This window comes from Apus apus, chromosome 12, assembly GCF_020740795.1.
Source record: "Apus apus isolate bApuApu2 chromosome 12, bApuApu2.pri.cur, whole genome shotgun sequence".
Lineage (NCBI taxonomy): Eukaryota > Metazoa > Chordata > Aves > Apodiformes > Apodidae > Apus > Apus apus.
Window position 1 is genome coordinate 12,968,379 of NC_067293.1, and position 22,236 is coordinate 12,990,614.

At 46.1% G+C, this 22,236-nt stretch overlaps 1 protein-coding gene across 3 annotated transcripts in view; it reads right to left on the bottom strand.

Annotated features, from left to right (window-relative positions):
- Window positions 1-20,063, bottom strand: part of ARHGEF6 (Rac/Cdc42 guanine nucleotide exchange factor 6) — a 39,819-nt gene extending 19,756 nt beyond the window's left edge. Inside the window, exons 1-7 of one of the 3 annotated variants that reach the window (XM_051630161.1) lie at window positions 19,868-20,063; window positions 18,748-18,831; window positions 10,772-10,856; window positions 5,932-6,059; window positions 5,318-5,519; window positions 2,652-2,722; window positions 1,132-1,226 (exon numbers count right to left, since the gene is read on the bottom strand). In XM_051630161.1, coding sequence (XP_051486121.1) covers window positions 1,132-1,226; window positions 2,652-2,722; window positions 5,318-5,519; window positions 5,932-6,059; window positions 10,772-10,856; window positions 18,748-18,831; window positions 19,868-20,032 — 830 coding nt within the window. In that variant the 5' untranslated portion in view covers window positions 20,033-20,063. Of the gene's footprint in view, window positions 1-1,131; window positions 1,227-2,651; window positions 2,723-5,317; window positions 5,520-5,931; window positions 6,060-10,771; window positions 10,857-13,977; window positions 14,098-18,747; window positions 18,972-19,867 lie in introns of those variants that run through there. The other 2 variants (XM_051630159.1, XM_051630160.1) reach the window with 2 other exon arrangements.
- Window positions 20,064-22,236: the final 2,173 nt, after the last annotated feature.

Below are 22,236 nucleotides of genomic sequence, written 5' to 3' on the forward strand. Positions count from 1 at the left end.
AGAGCTGTCCCTCAGGTAGGACTTGCCTTGTTCCTTGAACAAGGTTGGATTTTTCCTAGCCAGAACTAACGTGTCTGCTTCTCTCATCCTCATACCACCCTCATTTAAGCCATTTTTTGCCTAGAAGGCTGCGAGCATGACAAATTTTCACAGCTGAATACATCCCACATGAAGATACAGGGAAGAAAGGAGAGGTTTAAATACAAAGGCCTTAAGACACCACTTTCCCATCTCTCTGGACAAAGTTTAAATATCTGCCCTCTGCCTGGGATGCCCTGGGGCTGCCTGGTCCCACAGTGCTCGCAGCCAGAGGGACCCTGGCCCCAGTCACAGCCACACAGATGGGGTGACCGAGACAGCACCGTTCAGAAGAGATGACTGTAAAGCTGAAGCAGTAAGCAGGAGCTGAAGCTGACTGCACCAGGTCTTTTATGCAAGGTGAAACCATGGATAGAAATCTGCTGAGAGGCACCAGTGTGCTGCCTGTCGCTGCCTGGGCAAGGACAGGACGGCACGTGCTGCCTCCGCAGCTCTGGCCAGCACGGGCGGAAAACACCGGCTTCTTTCCGCAGGTGAGCCCTGACAAAGCCCCCCAGTAGCTGCTTGGGCAGTAAGGAATGGCAGCACGTTCTTCCCAAGCATGAAGGTACTTTAATCCAATGGCTGTGCAGACGGGGAGACAGGGGAGTCACTTCTTGCTGGGCAGCAGTTTGGACTTAGCAAGAGGCAACTTAACTGCAGAGAACAGGTGCTGTCACATGCGAAAGGAAGAGATGCCGCTGAGACAGTGCTTGCGGCTGAGAAGTCACAACGAGGCAAATTACAAGAGAAGAAGCCATGCAAGGCATTCTGCTGGGAAACATGCATGCTGGGACAGCCACACGGGAGCCTGCAGATGGGTTGTAACAGCCAGGTGGAAATGCCCATCTCTAACATGGCCCAATGCCTGCACGATCACTGAGGAATAGGAAAGAGCAGAAACCTGTACAACAGAGGTTTTTCTGGTTCACAGAAGCTGTGAGGCTTTACAAGAAGAGCAGTAACAGACCCTAAACATACAAAAGCAGGAAAGTAATGAACTATGGTCGATTTTACAGGGTTCTCTCCACCTCAGATGCTCTCATATCTTACTTATCATAAGACTGCAGGGGTCTTAAGTAAGTTCCCAGAAGTGACTGTAGTTCCTTCGCATAATCTCGTTCTGTTTCCAGAATATTTTGCAACACCTAGGGTGAGAGACAGAGCACCGAGTACATCTTAGTACTAGCCACTAGTCAAAGGAACATGACATCAGCTTCCAAGTGTGGAAAAGCATGGAAGTGTATTTCAAGTCTATAAATTACATTTGTTAATGCAGAACCCAGAATACTCAGGAAAGATCTGGAGAGTCCAATTTTGGGATTTTACTTTGCAAACTCGGGGAGGCCTGGAATGCAGGTGTTAAGGGCTGCTTCTTCTTCTCTGGCAAAGCATGAAGACAATGTCAGTTCAGACCTGAGTTAAGTATTTGATCCCTGAGAGGCTCATGCCCAACCCTGCACGCATAACTGGCTGCCAAGGTATGCAGACAAACCATTTGTGCATGTGTCCTGGGAACATTGTTTGCACAAAGGCAGGCAACGATTTTAATGCAACAGGGGCTGGACCAAGGACGTTCCTGAGGCAGCTCAGGAGGGCAGGGCACAGCTCACTTGCCATTTCAAGGATGTGCACAGTTGGTTTTGGTCCTGCTAATCTGTCTCAGCAGCCTGTCTCTGGCAGCAGGGTAGGCAAACCTACTGCTTGTATGCTCCCAGTCAGCACTGAAGTTTCTCCATGTAGAAGAGCTTTGAAGACAGTGGAGGTGGTTCCCAGCTCTCTGGACATACTGTTTCTGCTTTGCCTTGCTTGAAATATATTTAGACATGCTGATGAGCACGTTCCATCTCTGGCACAGAGAGCCAGGGACGTTCATATACAGGCATTTTAATTATCTGACATCACAGGGCTGCTCTAGCCCGGACACAGCAGGAAGGTACCTGCTCCCCTTTGCCAGACATCACCACTCCAGTAGCAAGATGGCAGAGGAGGTGATGTCTCTCCAGCCCTTCTGCAGCTGCAGCTCACAGCCCAGCAGGCTGACCTGCTCCAAAGCCAAGCCCAGTTAACAAGCCAGGCTGTGAGCTGCAGACATTGCCCCTTCTCTGAGGGCTGCAGCTGCTGGCAGAGGCACAGAACAGGCAGCTTGGGGTGTAACATCTTCAGCCAAACCCAAGACAGAGATCAAGAATCAGAGCCCTAATTTGACTTGCTTCATGCCGTGACATTTTCTCTCCATGTTTATCAACAGGAGGTAGCCACCAGCTGATGGCAAGGATTGGACCAGAGACATCATGCCTTATTCCCCAATACCGATCTCAAAGCTGCCACCTTTGCTATATTATCTCAGTCACCTACTTTGAGTTTCTCTTTCTGACATCTTGCAGCAACTCACATTTGTGGTTTATTTTCTTGATAGCCCTGAATCAAGGAAATGGCAACAGCTGCATTTAAATACAGTCACACCCCCAATTGTTACAAATTGCTTCAGTGATTTCTAAGGGAAGGAGACAGTTCAAAAGATGAGTAATACGCTACTTATTAAAATATATGATCAGCACTTTAAAACTTACCACAGGGTAATAATTCTTTGTCAGCTGAGTGCTTTCAAGTCCTTTTAATGCTTTGGGAGAGAGTGGTTTATCTGTACAAAAAAATACATCAATGAATTACAGTGCACAGCTCTAATTATTACAGCAGGAAAAGTCACTGCTGGATCATGTTCAGTAAATGTAACTACAACCCTCTGAACACAAAACTTCAATTGCAGGGTTTGTTTGCCCGCTTCAGGAAAACCAGGAGCAAATCAAAGGCGTGCGGGACACTGAAGGCAGCCGAGCGAGTCACACCAGAAGTCTCTGCCAACTAACTTACAGGTTTGCTCTGAAATCCCTGGCAGCAGCCCAGTGTCTGGCACTGTTTGGAGCTACAGTGTAGCTTCACCCGGCCCACAAAATTTGGGTTTTAAAACTGGGTGTCTATCAGAAATGCTGGATGCAGCAATTTGTTCCAGGTGATTCACAAGGCACTAGAAGCCGACACCAATCAACGTGCTGAACCCCAACTCCCACAGTCATTTGTGAAGCAAAATCCCTCTCTGAGCTAAGGCAGATTTGAATAAAAAGCTCACACAAACCTGGAAGTCAACTCTCATCTTCTTATGCGTTTGCTAAATCCCTGCAGATGCCTCCAGCGTGGTATGTACGTGCGTACACACACACAGGCACAAAAGTGTCTGCTCCACTTTCCTTCCCTGGAGAAGCCCCTTCCCTGCCAGCAGCTCAGCTCTGCCAGCTCTCTGGGCACTATCACCCCTGTGAGCTGGGACAGGCTGGCACCACTGGCCCTGCCATGCTGCACACCTTGTCCTGAAATGCCTCTGTGCTGCACTGAGTAGCCAGGCTCTCCTTTCTTCCTGCAGTCTCTCACAGAAGGCAATTATTTTCACACCGATAGCAGAGGAGCAGCTTGAAATTGATAAATTTAGCCCCTGGAAACCACAGCTTGATGTATTGTCTAATTATTGCCCTGTAGAATTTCCTGTCACTTCCAGCTGGGAGCCCTGTGCCTCATTTAAAGACTTGGAGGAGCTTTGCTCCACACAGCTAGTTATTTCCAGCCAAAGGGCACGCTTAGGACACAGTGGAAGTACAGACAGTGTGAAAAATGAGTAACTCAATTTAGAGTGACAAGTTTTGCACTTTGGAGGTGGGGAAAGCAGCTCCCACTGGCTTGCAGCAATCGTTCCCCTGGGCTACTGCCCCCAGGCAGAGGTTCTGGGGCAGGAGAGGGTTAGCTGATGGTCCCTGCATCCATCATTTGCAACATGGCCACATGTCCTGAGCAAGCAGAGACTGGGAAAACAAACCGTCCTCCCACAGGAAATGGGTGCAGGAGAGAGAATCTGGAGGGAAAAGTGCCACAGATAAAAAAAAATTGGATGGGCTCCTACATCAGGATGAATGGGAGGCTTGCCCTTCATTTCAAAGAGGTGCCATCGTTCCATGCCACTGATTTTCCCCATGGGACTGAAGTTTGCTCTCCTTTTTTTAAAAAACATTTCTCTTCTCCACTCACTGACTTACTTAGTGATTCCCAGATTGTGCCAGACAAACCTTCAATCTCTGCCGCAACATCCTGCTCCAGCTCAGACATCACTTCCCAGGGGAAGATGGTGGGAGGAGATGAGACATCCTAACAATTATTTTTTAATTTAGAATTAAATAAGACCTGGCCTAATTCTGAATACTCACTCATTAATTTTATTCTTCCCTCCTTTGCTTTCTTCCTTGCCAAGTGTAGGAGCAAAGATGTCTAAGGGGCTGTACACTTTGCAGCCCACCCTTGATGTCTCATGGCCTTTAAAAGCCAGGGCTGATCCTGAGCCATAAAACCAGCCCCTAGCACACAACAGGTCTCTGTCTAAAGTAAGCCCTCAAGGTTTACATTAAGAAATTAAAGTTGGATTTTGTAAAAAGAACAGTTTAGTGTCACACAATGGCCTTAGAAGCACAATGGGGTGAGCTGCTTGAATGGCTACGTAACGCTATGGGGCGGTGAGCCAGGGGCATGCTTCATGTCATCACCACCCACATCTGGTTAGAATCACATCGCAGAAAACGTTAAGGACACTCAAGACAAAACTCAGTAAAGGCAGATGTCACCAGATGGATCATTCCCTCCCTCTTCCTTTCTCAATATCGCCTGCAGCCTTGCAGCAGAAGATGCATCTGGGAGAAACTGCTCTGTGTGAAATCAGCCATCGCTACGGACAAAACCAAGGGACCGTTCCCTCTGGCCATGTGGTTTTTGTTGGTTTCCTCACTGAGGCTGTCAGCATCCACCACGATCAAACGTACATACATTGCCTGACCGAGGTCCCTAACAAAAAGCTAATTCTGTGCTCAGACACTGGAACAACGTGGCAGCTCCCCAGGAGAAAGGGGACCCGTGCAGCCATCTCCAGCCCCCGGCGACATCCCCACTCCTGTGCTGCTGGGGCTTGGGGGGCAGCAGAAAGGCCCAATGAACAAGGAAGAGGGAGAAGCAGCTCTCAAACAACTCATGCGAAAGACTAGGCTTTATCCTTCTGGCCTCGTTCATCTTTCCATTAGCCCTCCTGCTGCTTTAAGGACACAAAATGGTCCTTAATAAATAGCAGCAATTTCCCAAAGGCACAAGGATCTACACTGCATTATCCTGCTGTCATTCAATCAGCCCTTGCAGGCAATTTGCTTACCGGTGGATTTGATTTCTCTGACGTAGTTGCTTGGGAACCAGCCTGTTTTTCCATTCAAGGTCCCTTCCCACCAGCCCCCTTCTTCAACCCGAGTGACATAAATAATATCTCCTTTGTTAACAGAGAGTTCATCCTCATTGGTCTGCTTAAAATTGAACCTGGCCTTTACCACCAGCTGATGACTTCCATTCTCGGTCATCTCCTAAGGAAAGAAACATGGAAAAACATTAGTAAATAGTCCAAAAAAGCTGAAGCCACTAGGACAAGCTATTGTTCTTCTTTGTTGTGACAGCTGTTTTTTCAGTATTGCTCTTTATAACAGCAATAATGTCTTGCTTTTGTGTAAGCATTCCTGCCAGAGGACCACAAGGTCCCTTCCAAGCGTTAATTTTGTTTCACAGTGCTAGGGAGGGCAGATAAGAATCCCTCTTCTCATGTCACAGAGAGGAGCCTGTGTGGAGAAGCCACAAGACTCTCTCCAGCCACAGCAGCAAAGCCATGATGGAGATGAGAGGAGAACAAGCCCCTCTGGCATGCTCAACCTAGAGGTACCAGTCACATCCCTCCACCCCTGCAGCCAACAAACCCTTGATGAAATGATAAATTAAGAATACCACAAGCTTGGACTGCCTCCTTAACACCCTTGCTGACGGTGAAGCTGTGCTGTTGGAGTCAGAGTGGGGACCTCCAGCCGCAGAGCTAAGAGACGATAGATGTGAACATGGCCCTTTTGATGGTTGATCTGGTGAAGCAAAAGCAACATCTGAGTTTTACCCAACTGTCCATCATCCCTCTGCATCACAGCAAAGAGTAAAGCCCATAAAGAAAGCAAGAACAAGGAACAACAGCTGAAGGATCACCTATCAGAGCAGAATAGCAAGTACACTGCGTCTCCAGTGTGAGAACTCCTAGTGAACAGTGAGGATGGTTTCGCTGGGCTGGCTTAATCCTTCCATGATGGAAGAAGTTGAATCGCATCCCAAGGCTCTCCTAGGTTGTGGCAGCTCTGCTACCACACATCTGATCACAGTATGCTTTTGAAATACCCCTTAAAACTTCAGAAAAACAGAGTAACAGCCCAGTGCTGCCCAACTGGGAATGCTTCTGGGATCTGAGTAAGTCTTGTTGAAGGTGTTTCAAAGTTTAGCACTTAGGTCACCTCTGCAGCTGCAGCGTGGGCTGCCCTATGAGTGGGGAAGAATGCTGAACAGCTGGTCCACACAATTGCTTCTCTATTTAGATAAGTCCTTCTGGGTTCATTATGCAGCTGAAGGAGGCTAGGCACAATTCTGATTACTGTTTGTGAACTGTTGCCATTACCACGTGAGAGAGCGATTCAGACCATGATGTGGAAGGGCAGGAGTGTCACTCCCAGGAGACTGACAGCCCATGGAAAGGCTCAGACCATCCCAGCAGCTCTTGGAGTTGCCTCCTTTGCATGCTCTAAGCTCATCGTTTTGCAAACTGGTCTCTGGGCTTGTTCCTGCCTCCATCTGCCTGATGCTGGAAATAATGCTGCTGGTCTCACACATCTATTTTTCACAATTAGTGATTTGTAAAAAGTTTTCTGGTCACAATTGCTCTGTGCTGAGGCTGAGTCAGTGGCCACTCATCACCAAAAGAAGTCCTGGCTCCTGCAGGACCTGACAGTGCTCATCCCCAGAGTCCTACTTCACTGCTGCAGAGCAGTGAAAACATGGGATTCAAGCCACCACTTCTCTACTACTGTACCTCATACAACACTCAGACCACCTCCTTTCCATGTGCCATGGTGCTCAAATGAAGCAACAGCAGACATTATCATTTCAGTAAGCTGAAGTACTTTTGAGATTTGCCCTGAAGCTTCTTTTTGTATTTAAGAACATTTCTTTTTCCCAGAGCTGTTTGTTTTACACCTGTAATGTGAATCTAGCATGCCCCTGGACTTCAAAAGAAGAGCAGAGAAAGAGGGGTCTGCAGGCATCGCCCTGCTGGCTCTGCTCATCCCCTGGGTAACATTTGGAGTTCTCCTTTGAAAACACTGCAAGAGGAGAGGGTGATCAAGCCACCAAGCATGCGCAGGAATCAGAAAACACAACAAGAAAACAAGACTGCTCTGCCCCCATTCTCCTCTAGTCTGAATGTCAACATGGAAAAATCATTCCAAAGGGGAAGTTTGGTGGGAGTTACAGGAACTTAGCTGGGCTTTTATTCTCCCCAGAGGATTTGTGTTTCAATAGGAAAACACTTCATCCTTACATTGGACCTGGAGCAACACAAACTATGAGCTCCTGGAGAATGGACTTGCTTTGTCTTTCTCCAGTGCCTTGCACAATGGGGACCAGAACTGTGACTACAACTTCAGGCGCTGCCGCCTGATAAACCCCCAGTCATGCCAAACACACACACTGGTCTGCCTGATCCATGCTCCAGTGATGGACAATACTCATGTTAAATCTTGTGTGCTGTCAGTGAATCAATTTTCTTTCTTGCCCTGCTCATTACACAAGTGCCTGATGACCATACTGTGAATTCCCAGCTCCCTGGGCTGCAGCAACAGCGAAACCTCTCTACATGAAGAACCCACTTTGCAAACACAGAGTGGGCTTTTCTCTCTGAAGCATCCCTGATACTTAAGCAGGAGCAGTTTCGGCTGCTCCTGGCAACTCACAGGCCAGGAGGGGGCTGCCATCGTAAGGTTTTCTTTCCCTAATTCCTTCTAAAAAGGGAGGGCATAAACCACGAGTCCAGATTTCTCTGTTTATTCAAGCCAGCAGCAACAGTCCCACGGAAATGACTCGGTTACTGTAGATTTTATGCTTCTCCCTGCCCCTCCCAATCTTCCAAAGCTTTTATAAATATCTGCAGCAACCTAGAAACAAATGTAAAACTGACTTTGACAGTTTGGCAAGGAAGTATATAATTTATATTGCATCATGACAGCATCCTATTTTATGCCTGGTCCAGCATGGAACACTGCTGCCATATGTTGCTTAAACTATGGTTAAAATAGATGGGTTTTCTGCTCACATTCCTACACTATTTTTGGCAGATGAGACCTCATCTGTTCCAGCACAGCTGGTTTTCCTCCCCTGCCCTCTCTTTCATATAAAAGCTTCAAGCTTGGTATTGCTGTCACTTGGTGGACAAATTTGCTGAACTCTGAGTTTATCCACTACAAATGACGCCTCAAGTTGTTTGCATAACAAGATCCATAAAGACTTGAGGATTTGGACTTCAAATGGATGCTCAGAAACACATTCTCACGGTGCTTCCTGAGCTGTCACCTACTTCCCTTGGCCTCTGACATGGGTGTCAGGATGCAGACATGCCAGAGCCCCGGCCACAGCAGGAGCTGCAGTAGCTGGTACCAGACTTGTCCTGATGCTCCACTGCGCCTTTGGCCTCTGGCAAGATGGACAAACTGGACCATCTGCAGTGGGGGTTTGTAGGACACAGGCTCTTGCTTCTCAGGAACTTGGCCAAGCCACCAAAAAGCAAACATTTTAGAAATGTATTTATTTTACCCTGTACTTTTCCCAAGGGTGCTCTCTGCCTGAGCAGCTAATTATATCACAGGCATTGCGCTTTTTAACATTTAAACAGAGAAAGCATATGTTCAAACAGATGTTTGCTGTGAAAGAAGAGAATCCCAGCTTCCCTATAGCCTATAGTGATAGAAATTATCCCCCAGCAGAGCTATGTCCTGAGCTTTGCCTGGTGGCTGCATGGGTGACCTGGGACATGGGTGGCTGCAAGAACCAAGCTGGGGCTGTAAATATCAGGACTGCTAGAACAAGCCCACCAGCACGCACACACCCCACCAATCCAGCAACAGGCCAGCACAGAAGCAGTTTCTTACTCTCTTTGCTTTCTGAATAACAATGCTAATGCCAATCATAATGACAGTGTTTGCACAGGCTATTCCCCATCATCCAGGTAACCTGCACTCTGTATCTCCCACGATACTGAAGTGCAAGAACTTTCTACATGGGGTCGCTGGGTGCTGTGATTTAATGGAGAGGTAAGAGGCTGCAAGGAGATGTGCTGAGCCTGAGTCACCATCACTGACTTCTAGGGAATGAGCTGGTGGCAGAACTGAGTGCTGGCTGCAGAAAGGCAGTTTAAGAACCTGAATTTCTTCAGAGCAGCATTATACACATACGAATATGTGTGTCTACATATATACACTATGATTATACATTATGTACTATATGTGTGTTGCTGTTTGAATAACATATACATTATAATTTATACTATAGTTTATATAGTGTATAAGTATAGTATATATTCTTTTTATAAATTATTTTATAACACCTTGCATCAGAATAGAAAACAGAAAAAATTGAGATGGTCCAGACCCATCAATGAGGTTGTTCCATTGAACACCTGAGTAGCTTCTGTACTAGCAGAAGATAACTCAAAAGCAAAAAATCAGCTGAAAGAGAAGTGAAACAACTGAGAAGACCACTGCAAAACAATTCCAGGCAAAATGCAGTAAGCCAACAGAAGAACCTTCCCATGAAAGTAAAATTGTAGGTTTGGGTTTTGAATTTTTCTCCTTTTAATCACCTAAAATGCAATCTGCAACAGGGAAATCAAACTCTCCTGCCAGTGCTGGCCTTTGGTGGGCATGCAGGACTGTGCAAATCGGCTCACATGACTGGGGGCCAAAAACACTTTCCATCCTGTAAACTCGTTCCAGCTCAGTGCAGACCTGCTCCTCAGCCCCTAAGCAAAGAGACCCTGGCCTCCTCACCCCTTCCCAGAGCACCACATTGCCCTCCTCTCCTCCTTGAACTTCTTCTTGCACAGCCTATGTGACTGAATATCAGCTCCAAGCAGCCTACAGGGAACAGCTACATATTTGGGATGGAAACAAGAGAAGCTGACTTGCTTTGCTTCAGCAGCCCGTTCCCACACCCAGGGAGGCAGGACAAGCCATCAGCTTGATTCCCAAATCCGGGAGCCTACTCCATAGATCCAGGGAGAGGAGAGAGAGAAAATATCAATACAATTGACTGAGCATCTGGCAATGACGTTTGTTTTGACATTCAGTAAAGATATTATGCAGATGGATCAGTTTTTCTCTTTGGCTTTAAAATGCACTATTTCAAATCCAATATTTGCATTTTGGGAGATGCATGCTCATTTACATTGAGGCTCCCTTACGATGACCTACTTCAAGGTCTCCTAATGCTATCAACACTGAGCTGAGGTCCCTGAGTGTAAAGCGATAATCACGCTCTGCAGAGTGTATATAACAACTCTGAAATGTCACATCTCAACCCAGAGCTGGCAGAAGCATGAAATGTTGATTCCACTGTCCAGCATCAGGCATTGGTGCTGGCAGCACAATCTGCCAAGCCTCCAGAAATCATCATAAGCTAGGAAGTACAAAAAAACCCTGACCCACTCCAGCACATACAAGAGACAGATTTTTGGAAAGACAACAGAAAAAACCTTCCTTCTTACCTTCGGTAGCCTTATTTACAGCTGTTAATGTACCCAGGACCTTGGAGAACCGTTCTCCAGTGTACAAATCATGTGGATCAAACACCTGCAAAAAAGGAACTCGGTCAGTTGAGCCCAAAACATCTCACTCCAACCGTCTGAGCAGCCCACCAAGGGGATGACAGTGAGGACTAAGTAGCCCATATGTCTCGGCAGGGGAAGGTGTTTATTCAGGGCTGAGTCCCATTTCCTTTACAGAGTGAATTCTTGGGTCACTGGTGGCAGGCAGTGTGGGGAGGGCAGGGGGACGCAGCAGCACTTGGAGTGTAATGCTGGGGACAGGGAAGGCAGAAATCAGTGCTGTCTGCAGAGAAGGGACTCCTCCAAAAACCACAGAGAAGGTTATTGCTTGTCTTGAGGGAAGAAAAGATTTTGCTGCTATTTTTGCTATTGAAAGCTGAAGAGATTGAGGCTGTACAAGTACATGTATATGTATATACATACATATTTTCCACAGCAGAAGAAACAAACACAGAGAATTTTCTGCTATTGCAATATGGCATATATAACACATTTACATTTTTTTACAGGAAGCCAAAACCAGTTATTTTATGTGCAAAAAATCCCACTCTCAAGGATTTTGTGTTCCTAAGTCTCAACAGAAAAACAGATGCACGCAGTTAGCAAGGGTTTATTTCCTATGACTGGCAACTTGGACCTTGAACACCCAGCCCTTCAGAAATCACCCCCAGCACAGCGAGGGGCAATGTGAATTGCCAAAACACTGCAATCCCACCTGACATGTCAGAAATACCCCTGAATTCATACAGACTGTACAAATCCTATCATTAATGAAGGAAAGATAAGTGATACAAAAATCTCCTGTTACTGGTACCCTCAAGGCACCATCTGCTAATCCCCAAATACACGTTGTCTTGCAGATGGAGACCACACATCCACAAAGCCCACAAACAGGAAAGGTGATTTTAAAGCTCTTCTGGCAGACACCAGGACAAATACTTCCAATGCACTGAGGAGTGCATCCTGTTAAGTAAGTACACAAGCCTCATTTACCCTTAGGGTAGTACTGCCCTTTAAAATGGCCCTTGCTTTCCACATATAGCTCCTTGAATATGCTTGGCATATTTCAAATAGGAAAGGGGCTGGCTGCTTCCGCGGCCCTGGATGCTCACGGCATCTCTTCCTCTCAACAGACATGAGTGCAGCAACAAAGTCCAGCACGGGCAGTACAAAGGCTGCTCTTTGTTGAGAATGTATTTTAAAGATTACTCAGCCACTCAATACTGGGAGAAAGGCTTTACTCTAAAGAAATGTAATCCATGCTCAGAGGGGAACAGTCTGCCATCATTACAAATATTAAAACCAGTAGCTCCGCAGCTCTGATCGCACCTACTGCTCTGCACAACGTGGGGACAACCCCACCTACCTCGGGCTGTTTCCGAGTCGATCCATCTCCCAAGCTCACTTGGTTTTGCTCCTCTGGATCATGTGGATCCTGTCCCCTCTGCCAACTGGTGCATGAACTAGTTTTCCTGCCTCGCAGTTGCAGCCAGCGCTATCTGAACATCGCCTCCAGCCCTAAGTCAGTGTCTCCATGGAAAGGGAGATGGTAACAGAGAGCCCGGGCGTGCACTGACCCTGTTGGCAGCTGCTGGGGGATGCAATGTTTCAGTAACGTGCCTGCACCCTCCTGCCAAGCTGGAGAGGAAAGCAAACAGCAAGGCTGGGATGTTTGCGTGCATCTCTCTGGTGTGTCATTTTCTCAGTCATACCCTTTATCTTCCACTACAGTAAGTCCAGAAAAACAAGTCCTGCCTTGAATGAACAGCATCTTTTTTTTTCTTATCTTTCTTTTCCCTTTTTTTTTTTTTTTTTTAAAGGACCATAGTAGTAAAATACATCCCTGATCCTTCAAAGCACAGAACAACGCTGTCAGATCAGAGTCCTCAGACCGACAAGGTCCAGAAGAAAACAGCGGCGGGAAGGATATGCAAAAATTTCTAGCACAGAAGCAAAACCTACCTTTCAGGACTTTTTTTCATTGAAAAATTGCCTGGAATAGCTACTGTGAAACAATGGCTATGTGACAAACTCTCTGGATCAGCTACTGTAATGTAAATATACTCTGCAGCTTGTTCCAGAACAAATTAATCATACCAAAAAGTCCTCACGAACTAAAAATTACTTTTTGGCCAGAACAATCTATCCATAACTACATTCTTAACTAAGAGACAAGCTGCTAGCCTAGATGAAAAATAGAGGGCAGGAGAGGAAAGGCTTTTTTGTCTTAGCTCATGGAAGAGCTGGTGGACATAATCAAAACCCCACTTAAATCTCCAGCTGTCATCTGAGGCTCTCCATTAAAATGCTTTTCCAACTTTCAGAACCACAAACTGCAGCTCCCCTTGAGAAACAACACCCCGGCTGCTCCCCCTGTCAGGCATCACAGCAGGAGAGAGAAAACCTGCACTGCTGCATCGCAGGCCTCCGAAAGGCAGCGGGGTGAGGAGGGGCCGGTGCTGGCAGGGCAGTGACCAGAGGAGCACCCAGCTTTTCAGGAAGAACGAAAACTCAAACCAAGCTGCATCTAGAAAATCGCCGGCACCCAAAATCCTGAGTTGGGGGCTGCAGAAAAGTTAAGGGAAAAGCCGGAGCTGTTTTATCTGCACAAACTATTTCCCCGGCAAACCTCAAGCTGGGTGCAAAGCCCAAAGCTCAGCACAACCGCGACCCTGCCTCCAGACCCGAGAAGAAGGGCTGGACGCCAGGCCGCCCCAAGCCCGGCGCTCCGGGCTCTCCCTCCGGACGTGCCTCTGCCCAGCGGAGCCGGCTCCTCCGGCCCTGCCGACACCGGCGAGACCGAGCCCGGCGTTGGGGCAGCGCCGGGACCCCAAGCCCCGCGCCCCGGCGCTTCCACAGCCCCCGCCAGCCCCACGTCAGGTCTGCCCTCCGGGCAGCGGCGAGACGCGCTCCGCCCCTGGCAAGCTCAGCGGGGACCGCCTGGGGACACCAGCTGCCCGTGGAGGGGGATGTGGCACCCCCGGGAGGGGGGATGTGGCACCCCTGGGAGCTGCCTGGCAACAGCGCCCGCGACCGACCGGGAACACCCGCAGGGACCACGCAGTGACAGCCGCGCGGGACGCCGGCGAGGCCCGGCCCGGCGCGGGGAGGCCGGCGGGACGCGCCCGGTGCCGGTGGGTACTCACGGCGGCGGGCAGAGCGTGGCGCAGCCGCGGGGCATGGCGCTGCTGCGGGAGGTGCTGCGGGCCGCGGGGCGGCCGCTGCGGCTCTGACCCGGAGCCGGATCGCGTTGCGGGGAAGGGAAGGGAAGGAAGGGGAAGGGGAAGTGACAGGCGGTGCCGCCGCCCCGCTCCGCCCCGCCGGTGGCTGCGGGGCGCGGGCCCGAGGTGCGGGCGCAGCTCCCTCCGCCGGCCGCGGGAGGGAGGGAGGGGACCAGGGAGATGGGAAAGGGAAGAAGGGAAAGGCCAGAGAGAGGGAAAAGGGGAAAAGTAAATCAGGAATGAAGGATAAGAGGAAAAGGGAGGGGAAACGGAAGGGAAGGAAAAAGGGAAAGGGAAAAGGACAAGAAAGAATATAGAGGAAGGGTAGGAAAACAAAGGAAGAAACAGGCTATTGACATTGTAATTACAGGGGGCTTGCACCACTGAATAGGGAAGCGCTGCCGAAGGGGCTGCAGATGAGGCACAGCTCTGCCGAGGCAGCGAGTTCTCAGAGACAGTCCCTGCCTCGGCGAGCTCTGCTGCCTGTGCCCATCTGCTCGGGAACGCGCTCCTGCGGGGAGCCTGAAATTCCCCGGACGCGTCAGTGCAGCCGTGGGCTGCAGCGTGGGAAGGGAACAAAGCGCCGTGCTGACATGCAGGGTGAAGCCTGGCTCTACATCCCAATGCCATGCAGGGACACGGGGGTCAGACGCCTCCCACACCTGCAAGGCAGAGGTCTCTGGGGCACTGGGTCACTGAATTCAGACTCACCCATTCCCCAGTGCTTGCATTGGGGGCTGCTGGGATGGAGCTTCTGCCTTTGACATTACCCAGTTACGAAACCAGAAGGGAAGCCAAAGCAGAGCAAGCTGGGGGAGCACATGGATGGGGAGCCAACAGGGCGATGACCTTTCCTCTGCCTTCCCAAGACCTCTGTCCAAGTACAAGCAGATTGGTGAAGGCTGCAGGCGTCTCCAGGGGCAGAAATAGATCCTGTTCTGCCCACGATGGCAATGACACACTGCATGTTCTATGATTGTTCTGGACAGTGATGTTTAATCCAGCTATTGATTTAACTTAGTTCACAAAATTCAGCCCCTTGCCAAAAGTTTTGTGGTTGTATTAGCAATAAAATGCTGCTGCTGAATGAAATCTTGGTTTCCTCAGCAGTAAATGGTGCTCAGCTATTGAGCTGCTGTTATAGGCACAGCAGTGCCACCAGCAAAAGGAAAGACTAACAGTTCCCACTTGTGCCCTTAAGAGCAAGCCAGGCCAGGAGCTTTCTACCAGATTTTTCTTTCCTCATGATCTCCTTCCTCTATCTTCTAAACTACTCCACCTGGCCACCAGGCCTGAGCCTCTTGCATTCCACTTTCCACCTCAACCCACCTATATGAAGCCATTACTGCCTCAGCTGTACCAGATCATAGGTCATATACCCAGGTCACAGGTTGAAGCCACAGTATAAATGAAGCACAACCAGGCTATCTGCACTGTTCCTCAGTCCAAACCACCTGAGAAGCCCTTAAGAAGAGTTAAGCTTCAAAGAACTGCCCACGTGCTCTGCCCAGGCCTGTCTCAGCAGACCTTGGCTGATACACATTCTGACTTGGATCAAAATCTAGCACTGAAAAGCAGCTGGGAAACTTTAGACACAATCTCACTGTTTCACCTAATTATGGCACTTGTCTAGTCAGATTATGTTGATTCTCCTGCTTGCCTTCTTTTTTAGGACTAACACATTTTAAGCCACCAATCTTTGCAGGCTTCAGTCCTGGGCTGGATCTAAGGAAGAGTTTGGTTATTTATACCTGCAACGAGATAAGACTCTTCCAGCTCACACCATTGCTTGTAGAGCTGGTAACAGAGTTACCTCAAAGAAGGAAGGTGACAGAGAGTCCTCTCTCCCTTCCACTACATCCAGATCTTTCACTGTTCCTGTAACATGGGAGAAGGTAATGTTTGTCTTGCCGTGTCTTTCTTCCACTTCCAAGATTGAGTTACCAGGACAACAAAGAAGAAGGGTAGGAGGGAAGTGCGTATGTGCAACTCTTCAGGAATAACCTCTTTGCATGCCCTCCCACTGGAAGATTGGCAAGCAGTATCCACTCTGTGGAAGGTGGGACTCAGGTTTCCAGCAAATGCTGTTGGAAAACCCTGCCTTCCACACTGATTCCCCACATGCCAGCAATGCTCAGTGAAGGGATGTTCAGCTCCTAATGGCAGCTGCACAAATATCTACGGCAAAAGCAAATTTAAGGCATAGTATGAAGGTATCTGCTGCTTTGGCAGAATACAATGAAATTTTTCATGCCCAAGATTTCCCAGGATGAGTCCCTTTTGTATAATAAATCAGTGTCCAGAGTAGAAGTCGTGAGCTCTGAAATTCCTCGGAACATCCTCTTTCACTCAAATCTGCAACAGGAACAAATCTCTGACCTTAACACACTTCTGAGCCCCAAGACAAAAGAAGTGGCTCAGATCCAGCCCCAGGCTACTTCTTTGTATCTAAGAAACAAGAGTTCTCTGTGGCATTTGGAGAAGGGCCAAATTTGACAGAACCATTAGGGTTTTATTGTCAAATCTGAAGTCTGGGTAAGCAGCAGGATGGCAGTCAAGGAATTCAATCCTATTAAACCAAGAGTTTCCACATTACTCTTCTCAAGCTAGGTTACTGAAGATGAGATTTTCTATCCTGTGCTCTTCTTCCTTAGATGTAACACCAGCACTGCAACTTCCTTGCTGACAGATCTTGGAACCAGAAGGTTCCCTGCCTGTTCTGATGCTCCAAACATGCTTTCAGAGTGAACGTGCTGCAGAGAAACCTCCTCTGAAGGGCATCAGCCTTTCCCAAGGCAAGCTAAGCATCAGACATGAGGGAGGGCACCTAAATGTATGCTTCTTAGTATCTCCTTGCCAAGAGGGTCCAAACAGGACAGCATTTAGAAGGAACAGATGGAAGAGAGTTTTAATGCCTCCTCTGCTTTTGCCTCCAAAGCACTCAGAAAAGCTGGCAATATGGGAGGAGAAGAGCCAGAGGAGGCATAAGCACTCTGACTTGTGCCATATTTTGCTCACCATCTCAGCTGTTCTACCTTGAGTGTTCCTCTGCCTGAGGCTACAGAGAGGAGCCAGGAAGAAGCAAAATTCCTCTCACTTGGCATTCCAATATGACTTAATATTTTGGGGTTAAAAAAACCAACACAATTTTACTGCAAAATTTAAACCTGAGTTTGATTGATTTGAACTTTTACTCAGCTTTTGAGGTCTTCTTTCACAGCAACCAAGCCAGAGGCAACCACATGAGCACTGGGGAAGTTCATGAAGGGTCAGAGTATCTCAGAGATTAAGAGGGTTATAAATCAGAAGAATAAGTAGTCAGAAACTTTCTTTTTTTTTTAAAATGAAAGCCAAGAAAGAAAATACACAGGGAGGACCAGAGCAACACCCAGAGCTGGACACACCGTGTTGCTAGTTCCTTGTATCTGAAAATAGTAGAGTGTGACTGCAATATTGCAAAACTGGCTTTCAAAACTCAGATGTTAAAGCACAACAGTTGAGGAATGTTCCTTTGTCCTATCTTTTAGGTTTTTAAGACTCCTACTTTTTAATATTTTCCACCACAACCATGATGATTAGTTTTAAAATAGAAAAATAAACTCTCTGAAAAACTGAGGAAATCACATGGTCAAATTCCATAAGACCAACAACTTATTTCTGATATGATAGGCCTTCAGTCACTCTACATATATTTGCTCCTAAAACTGGGCTGTCAGGCTCTGAGAAATTAATTACTGGGAAAGAACAGGCTAGTGAAACAGTCCTGTAATGAGTAAATTTTCATGAGCTGAAAAAGCTCTGAAGAGAAAAAAGGCTCTTTGCTTATTTAGACCTTAGGAAAAGCGCAGGAACAGAACTACCATGGGCTGGTCTTTCTCACTGTGGTGCATGAATATTGTGTCATGCCAAGGATGGTGTCCTGGCTTCTGGAACAATTTGTCTTTAGAATATTTTTTTTTTTTCACAATGTTGAGAATATTCAAATGAGGCAACAGTGGCTCTCATAGGTTTCTTTCTTACTGTAGGAATTTAAGTGTGATACAAAAGTCTTCACATTTTAAATACCTATGCACTTAGTAAAAAATCTGATGGCAAAAATTAGCTGAACTCTTAAGTGATTTAGACTCTGATCTTGCAAATGTGAGCTAAACTTAAGCGTAAGAATCAGCATATATATAGGATAAGGAATAGCCACTGAAAAGGTGTCTTTTGTCTTCATTAGGATTATTTTTGTGTGTAAGGATCAATGCAATATTATGTGTTTGGCAGAATCTCATGCAACATTTGCAAGATGAAAAATACTGCAGTATTAAGAATATTTCACCTTCACGTTAAAGCAAAGCTAAACCCTGCAATCTCTTCACTCTAGTAATGAAAAAAACCCTCATGTAAACAGGTCCACACTGCTTAGCTCTGTTTAGGCAGACCTCCTGTTATTGCTGTATTTTCTATCTGACCATTTAGGTTTGTCTCATAAGTCAAAAAGGAATCCAGTAAGCTCACACTTGACACAGTCCGTTTGCAAATTCTCCAGACAGCGTATTAAATGACCCATGCTCTAGCTTATGTTATCAATACAAAACATGAGGCATGACTCATGTAATGATTTTCTCCCTCTGGTATCTGTCTTCCTTTCAGAAGGCTGATTAAACAAGCATGTTATGATAATAAAATAAAGGATCCAAGTTGACTTACCTCCACTTTAAGGACTGCACAACCTTTCAAGAACTCTTGAATATTACTGATGCAATCAGCTTCATTTTTAGGTTCCAGGCAATACTAAAGAAAGAAAATCCACTGAGATCATTGCATTACCTCCTGCCTAGCCTCCGTTCAGGAGGCCTGCATGAATATTGACATGTGCATTTTATACTGAATTAGGGAAGCTTCTTAAGGGGGCGGGCGGGGGTGGCAGGCAAGCTGTCGAAGCAGGAAGAAAGAGCCACTGGAGGAAGTGATGCACACATTGAGATGGTCGGCATCTTGAATATCAACATATGACAGTGCCCTAAATGACAGTGGGAAATTGATGACCTTTAAGAACACACTGTCCCAAACCATCACATGTAAGCAAAAGATAAGGAGCTAGCAAAACTGATTTTTTGCATAGTAAATTATCACTCCTGTTTTACAGGGTGAAGAACCTGTTTTTCATGTTTTTAAATTAAACAGCTTTTCTTCTCTGTTGCCATTTCCTATCTCTCATTGGAGTCCTTCCCTTTTTTTCTCGTGCAGTTACTTAGAACGCTTTTTGGACTGAATATATACCTTGTAAAACTGTAACAAGAGATACTCACATAGCTTAAATAGCTACAGTACCAATGCATTTGCTGGCCCTGGGACAGTTCAAAATGGCATGGAAGCAAGATTTACTTATTCCTAACCTTATCTGCTTCTCCAGTGTATTTCCCAACTAATTAAGTACTTTACAGTACGAGTTCTGTAAGAGTGAATATATTTACAGTTGTAATTAATTATATTTATGTAAACAGATTAACTGCATATCCTTCTATTCAAACCCATGATGTTTTATATCTCTGGCAGGCCCAGTATTTCCTGCCACCAAATGAACATGTAACTCGGCCAACTGCAACCTTCCAGCGTTTTGTTTCTAGATGCAGAGACAAAAGAGCCAAAGCTACAATCATACTTCGTCCTCAGTTAGATACAACTAGTAACTGAAATGTAAACCATGCATCTCTCTGATGCTTCTCACTCATCTTGTCAAAGACAACCATACCTCAAAATGAGCAGGGCAGCATTTTACTGAGCAGCGCTGCGTTTCAGGCTGCCAAAATACGTTCTGAAAAGTTACCTTTTCTGCAGATCCCGGAAGAAGTCGATTAATGAGCTTACAAAGTACAGTTCCATCTTTCAGAGAAGTTTTCAGGAACTCCTCCGGATCATCAACTGTTTTCTTAGGGGAATTTAAAACTCCTAACGAAATAAGCCATGTTACAATTTGTTCTTCTGGATTCATCGCGGAGAGCCCTGCCAGCAGCGCAGTCCTCCGGTGCAGCAGCTTGCTGGAACCCACATCCGTGATTACATCTTCCTGCCTCTGCTGCTGCTTGCACAGCTCAAGTGTGAAACTACTTTTTTTCTTTGCTCAGCACAGAAACTCACCAAATCTTAAGAACCAGAAGTACTGTTACTCTACGATCAGGAACTGTTTTTTTATCAAAGTTTTTAGCACTGCTGCTTTCAACACAGACAGTGAAAGCAGATCTCCTAACTACACATTATTAACATTATGGAAAATAGAAGTATTTTATGTGGATACTTATTCCACCAAACAGATCTTACCTAGTGACTTCCTCCCTGTGGTAGCTGGCATCCTATCACCTGGCAAACTTGCTCTTATGTGGCTACTGCCTGAAGAAGTAAATGTAAATTTGCCTTTAGTACTGTAAATAATGAGGCATTTACATATCACAATTGAGCTTCACACTGAAGATGATTGGGAGGAACATCACACTAACTTTAAATCTTTTTCAACTTTGTATGGCAAACCTACTTAACAAAACTGCCTTTACAATAGCTTTCTACTTTCAAGATCTCATTTTTGAAAATAAATTGATCATGCACTTAATGTAGAAAAAAATTGTTTTTCAACTATTTTAAACAAGAAGTGCACATGTAATCCAAAATGGATATTTGGAAGATTATAACTTCTGAAAATAAAACATCCTGTCTAACTGGTAAGTTCCTAAATTTGCTATCCAAAGCCGAGAATGAAACCTTGCAGCTACTATACTTATTCTATTAAAATGTCCCTTTCCACCAGCTCTTCAGGATCCAAGCATGAAGACACAAGTATCAAGAGTTTTTTTACCCTCCTCTGGACAGTATTAACCATCACTATTAGTCATATGAATTTTAAAAAGTCCAGTAATCTTACAATTTTCTTATCCAATTGTCCTTTTGCCAGAACAGATGGAAATCAACGCAATTTTCTGGATGTCAAAGAAGGTAACTCGAGCATCAGACTGAAGTAATAAAATAGGAACAAATTACCCTAGAGACCGGAATTTATCAGTAACAATATTCTGAGACAATTCGCAACACTGGCACTTGAAGCAACTGTCTTCAAGTCATCAGCACTGAACTCCTTAGGCTAGTAACTGAAAGGGTAGGGAGTAACAAAACAGGAAAGACATAAATTGCATAAAATAAACATGCATGGTTTGTGTGTCTCCACTTCCCAGGTCTTGTGACTGGAACCAGGACCTGTGTAAGGATTATTTTTTAATAGCTACCAGTAAGAAATGAGAACTGCCCTTTTAAGTTAGACAGACTTCTGACACTTATGAGGATGTAGGGATAAATGCCAGTTCTCAGTCGTGTGGAAATACTAGTAATGCATTGCTGCAGGCAGTGTGAATGATGAAGCTGGCTGAAGTTAAATCACAAAACTCACCACCATCTGGCGAATTAAATCTACAACTATCCACTAGTGTGCAAAACTCTTCCAATTTATGACAATTACAAGAAACTTTTTTTCCTTTCTGTAGTTCTCACGAGGACTACTATTTTGTAGAAGTGAGCACTTGCAGTCTTAAGTTTTGTAGCTTGCTTTTTCCAAATCTGTGCTAGGCAAGACAGCTGGCAATCCTCACTCATCTACTGCGGACAAGTATTTGTGTATGGAAGACATCCGCTTCAGCCATCAGAACACACCAGTTTCTGATGTAAAGAGCAAGAGAAGTATTTCAACATAGGAAAATTACACACCTACTTCACTGAACTCAGTGCTAAAAACCTGAACACGAGAATACTTCACCCACTCCCTCCTCTAAAGCAAACGTTTTTTCCTGTAGACAGGCAGGTTTAGTTTTGTGACTATTTCACATGCAGCTGTTGCACTCGCATAGATGTTAATGGCTGCAACTACTATTAAATGAAAATACTACCCCCATTTTCAACAATTAGCAACAGCTTGAAAGAGTGACCTGGAGACATGCATATTCAGAAAGCCCAAAAATTTAAAGCATTTTTCACCGATCACCTCAAGGACAACCGTACATCTTTCAGAAAAGACCCACCTAAAAGCATTCCAGCTTATTCATCAACCTCCCCTGACAAATTAATCCTGCAGCAAACCCAGGCTATGAAGGTATAACCATCAAGCAAGGAACACTTTCTGGTCCGGTCTTTGGAAAAGATTTTCTCAGGTTATTTGTT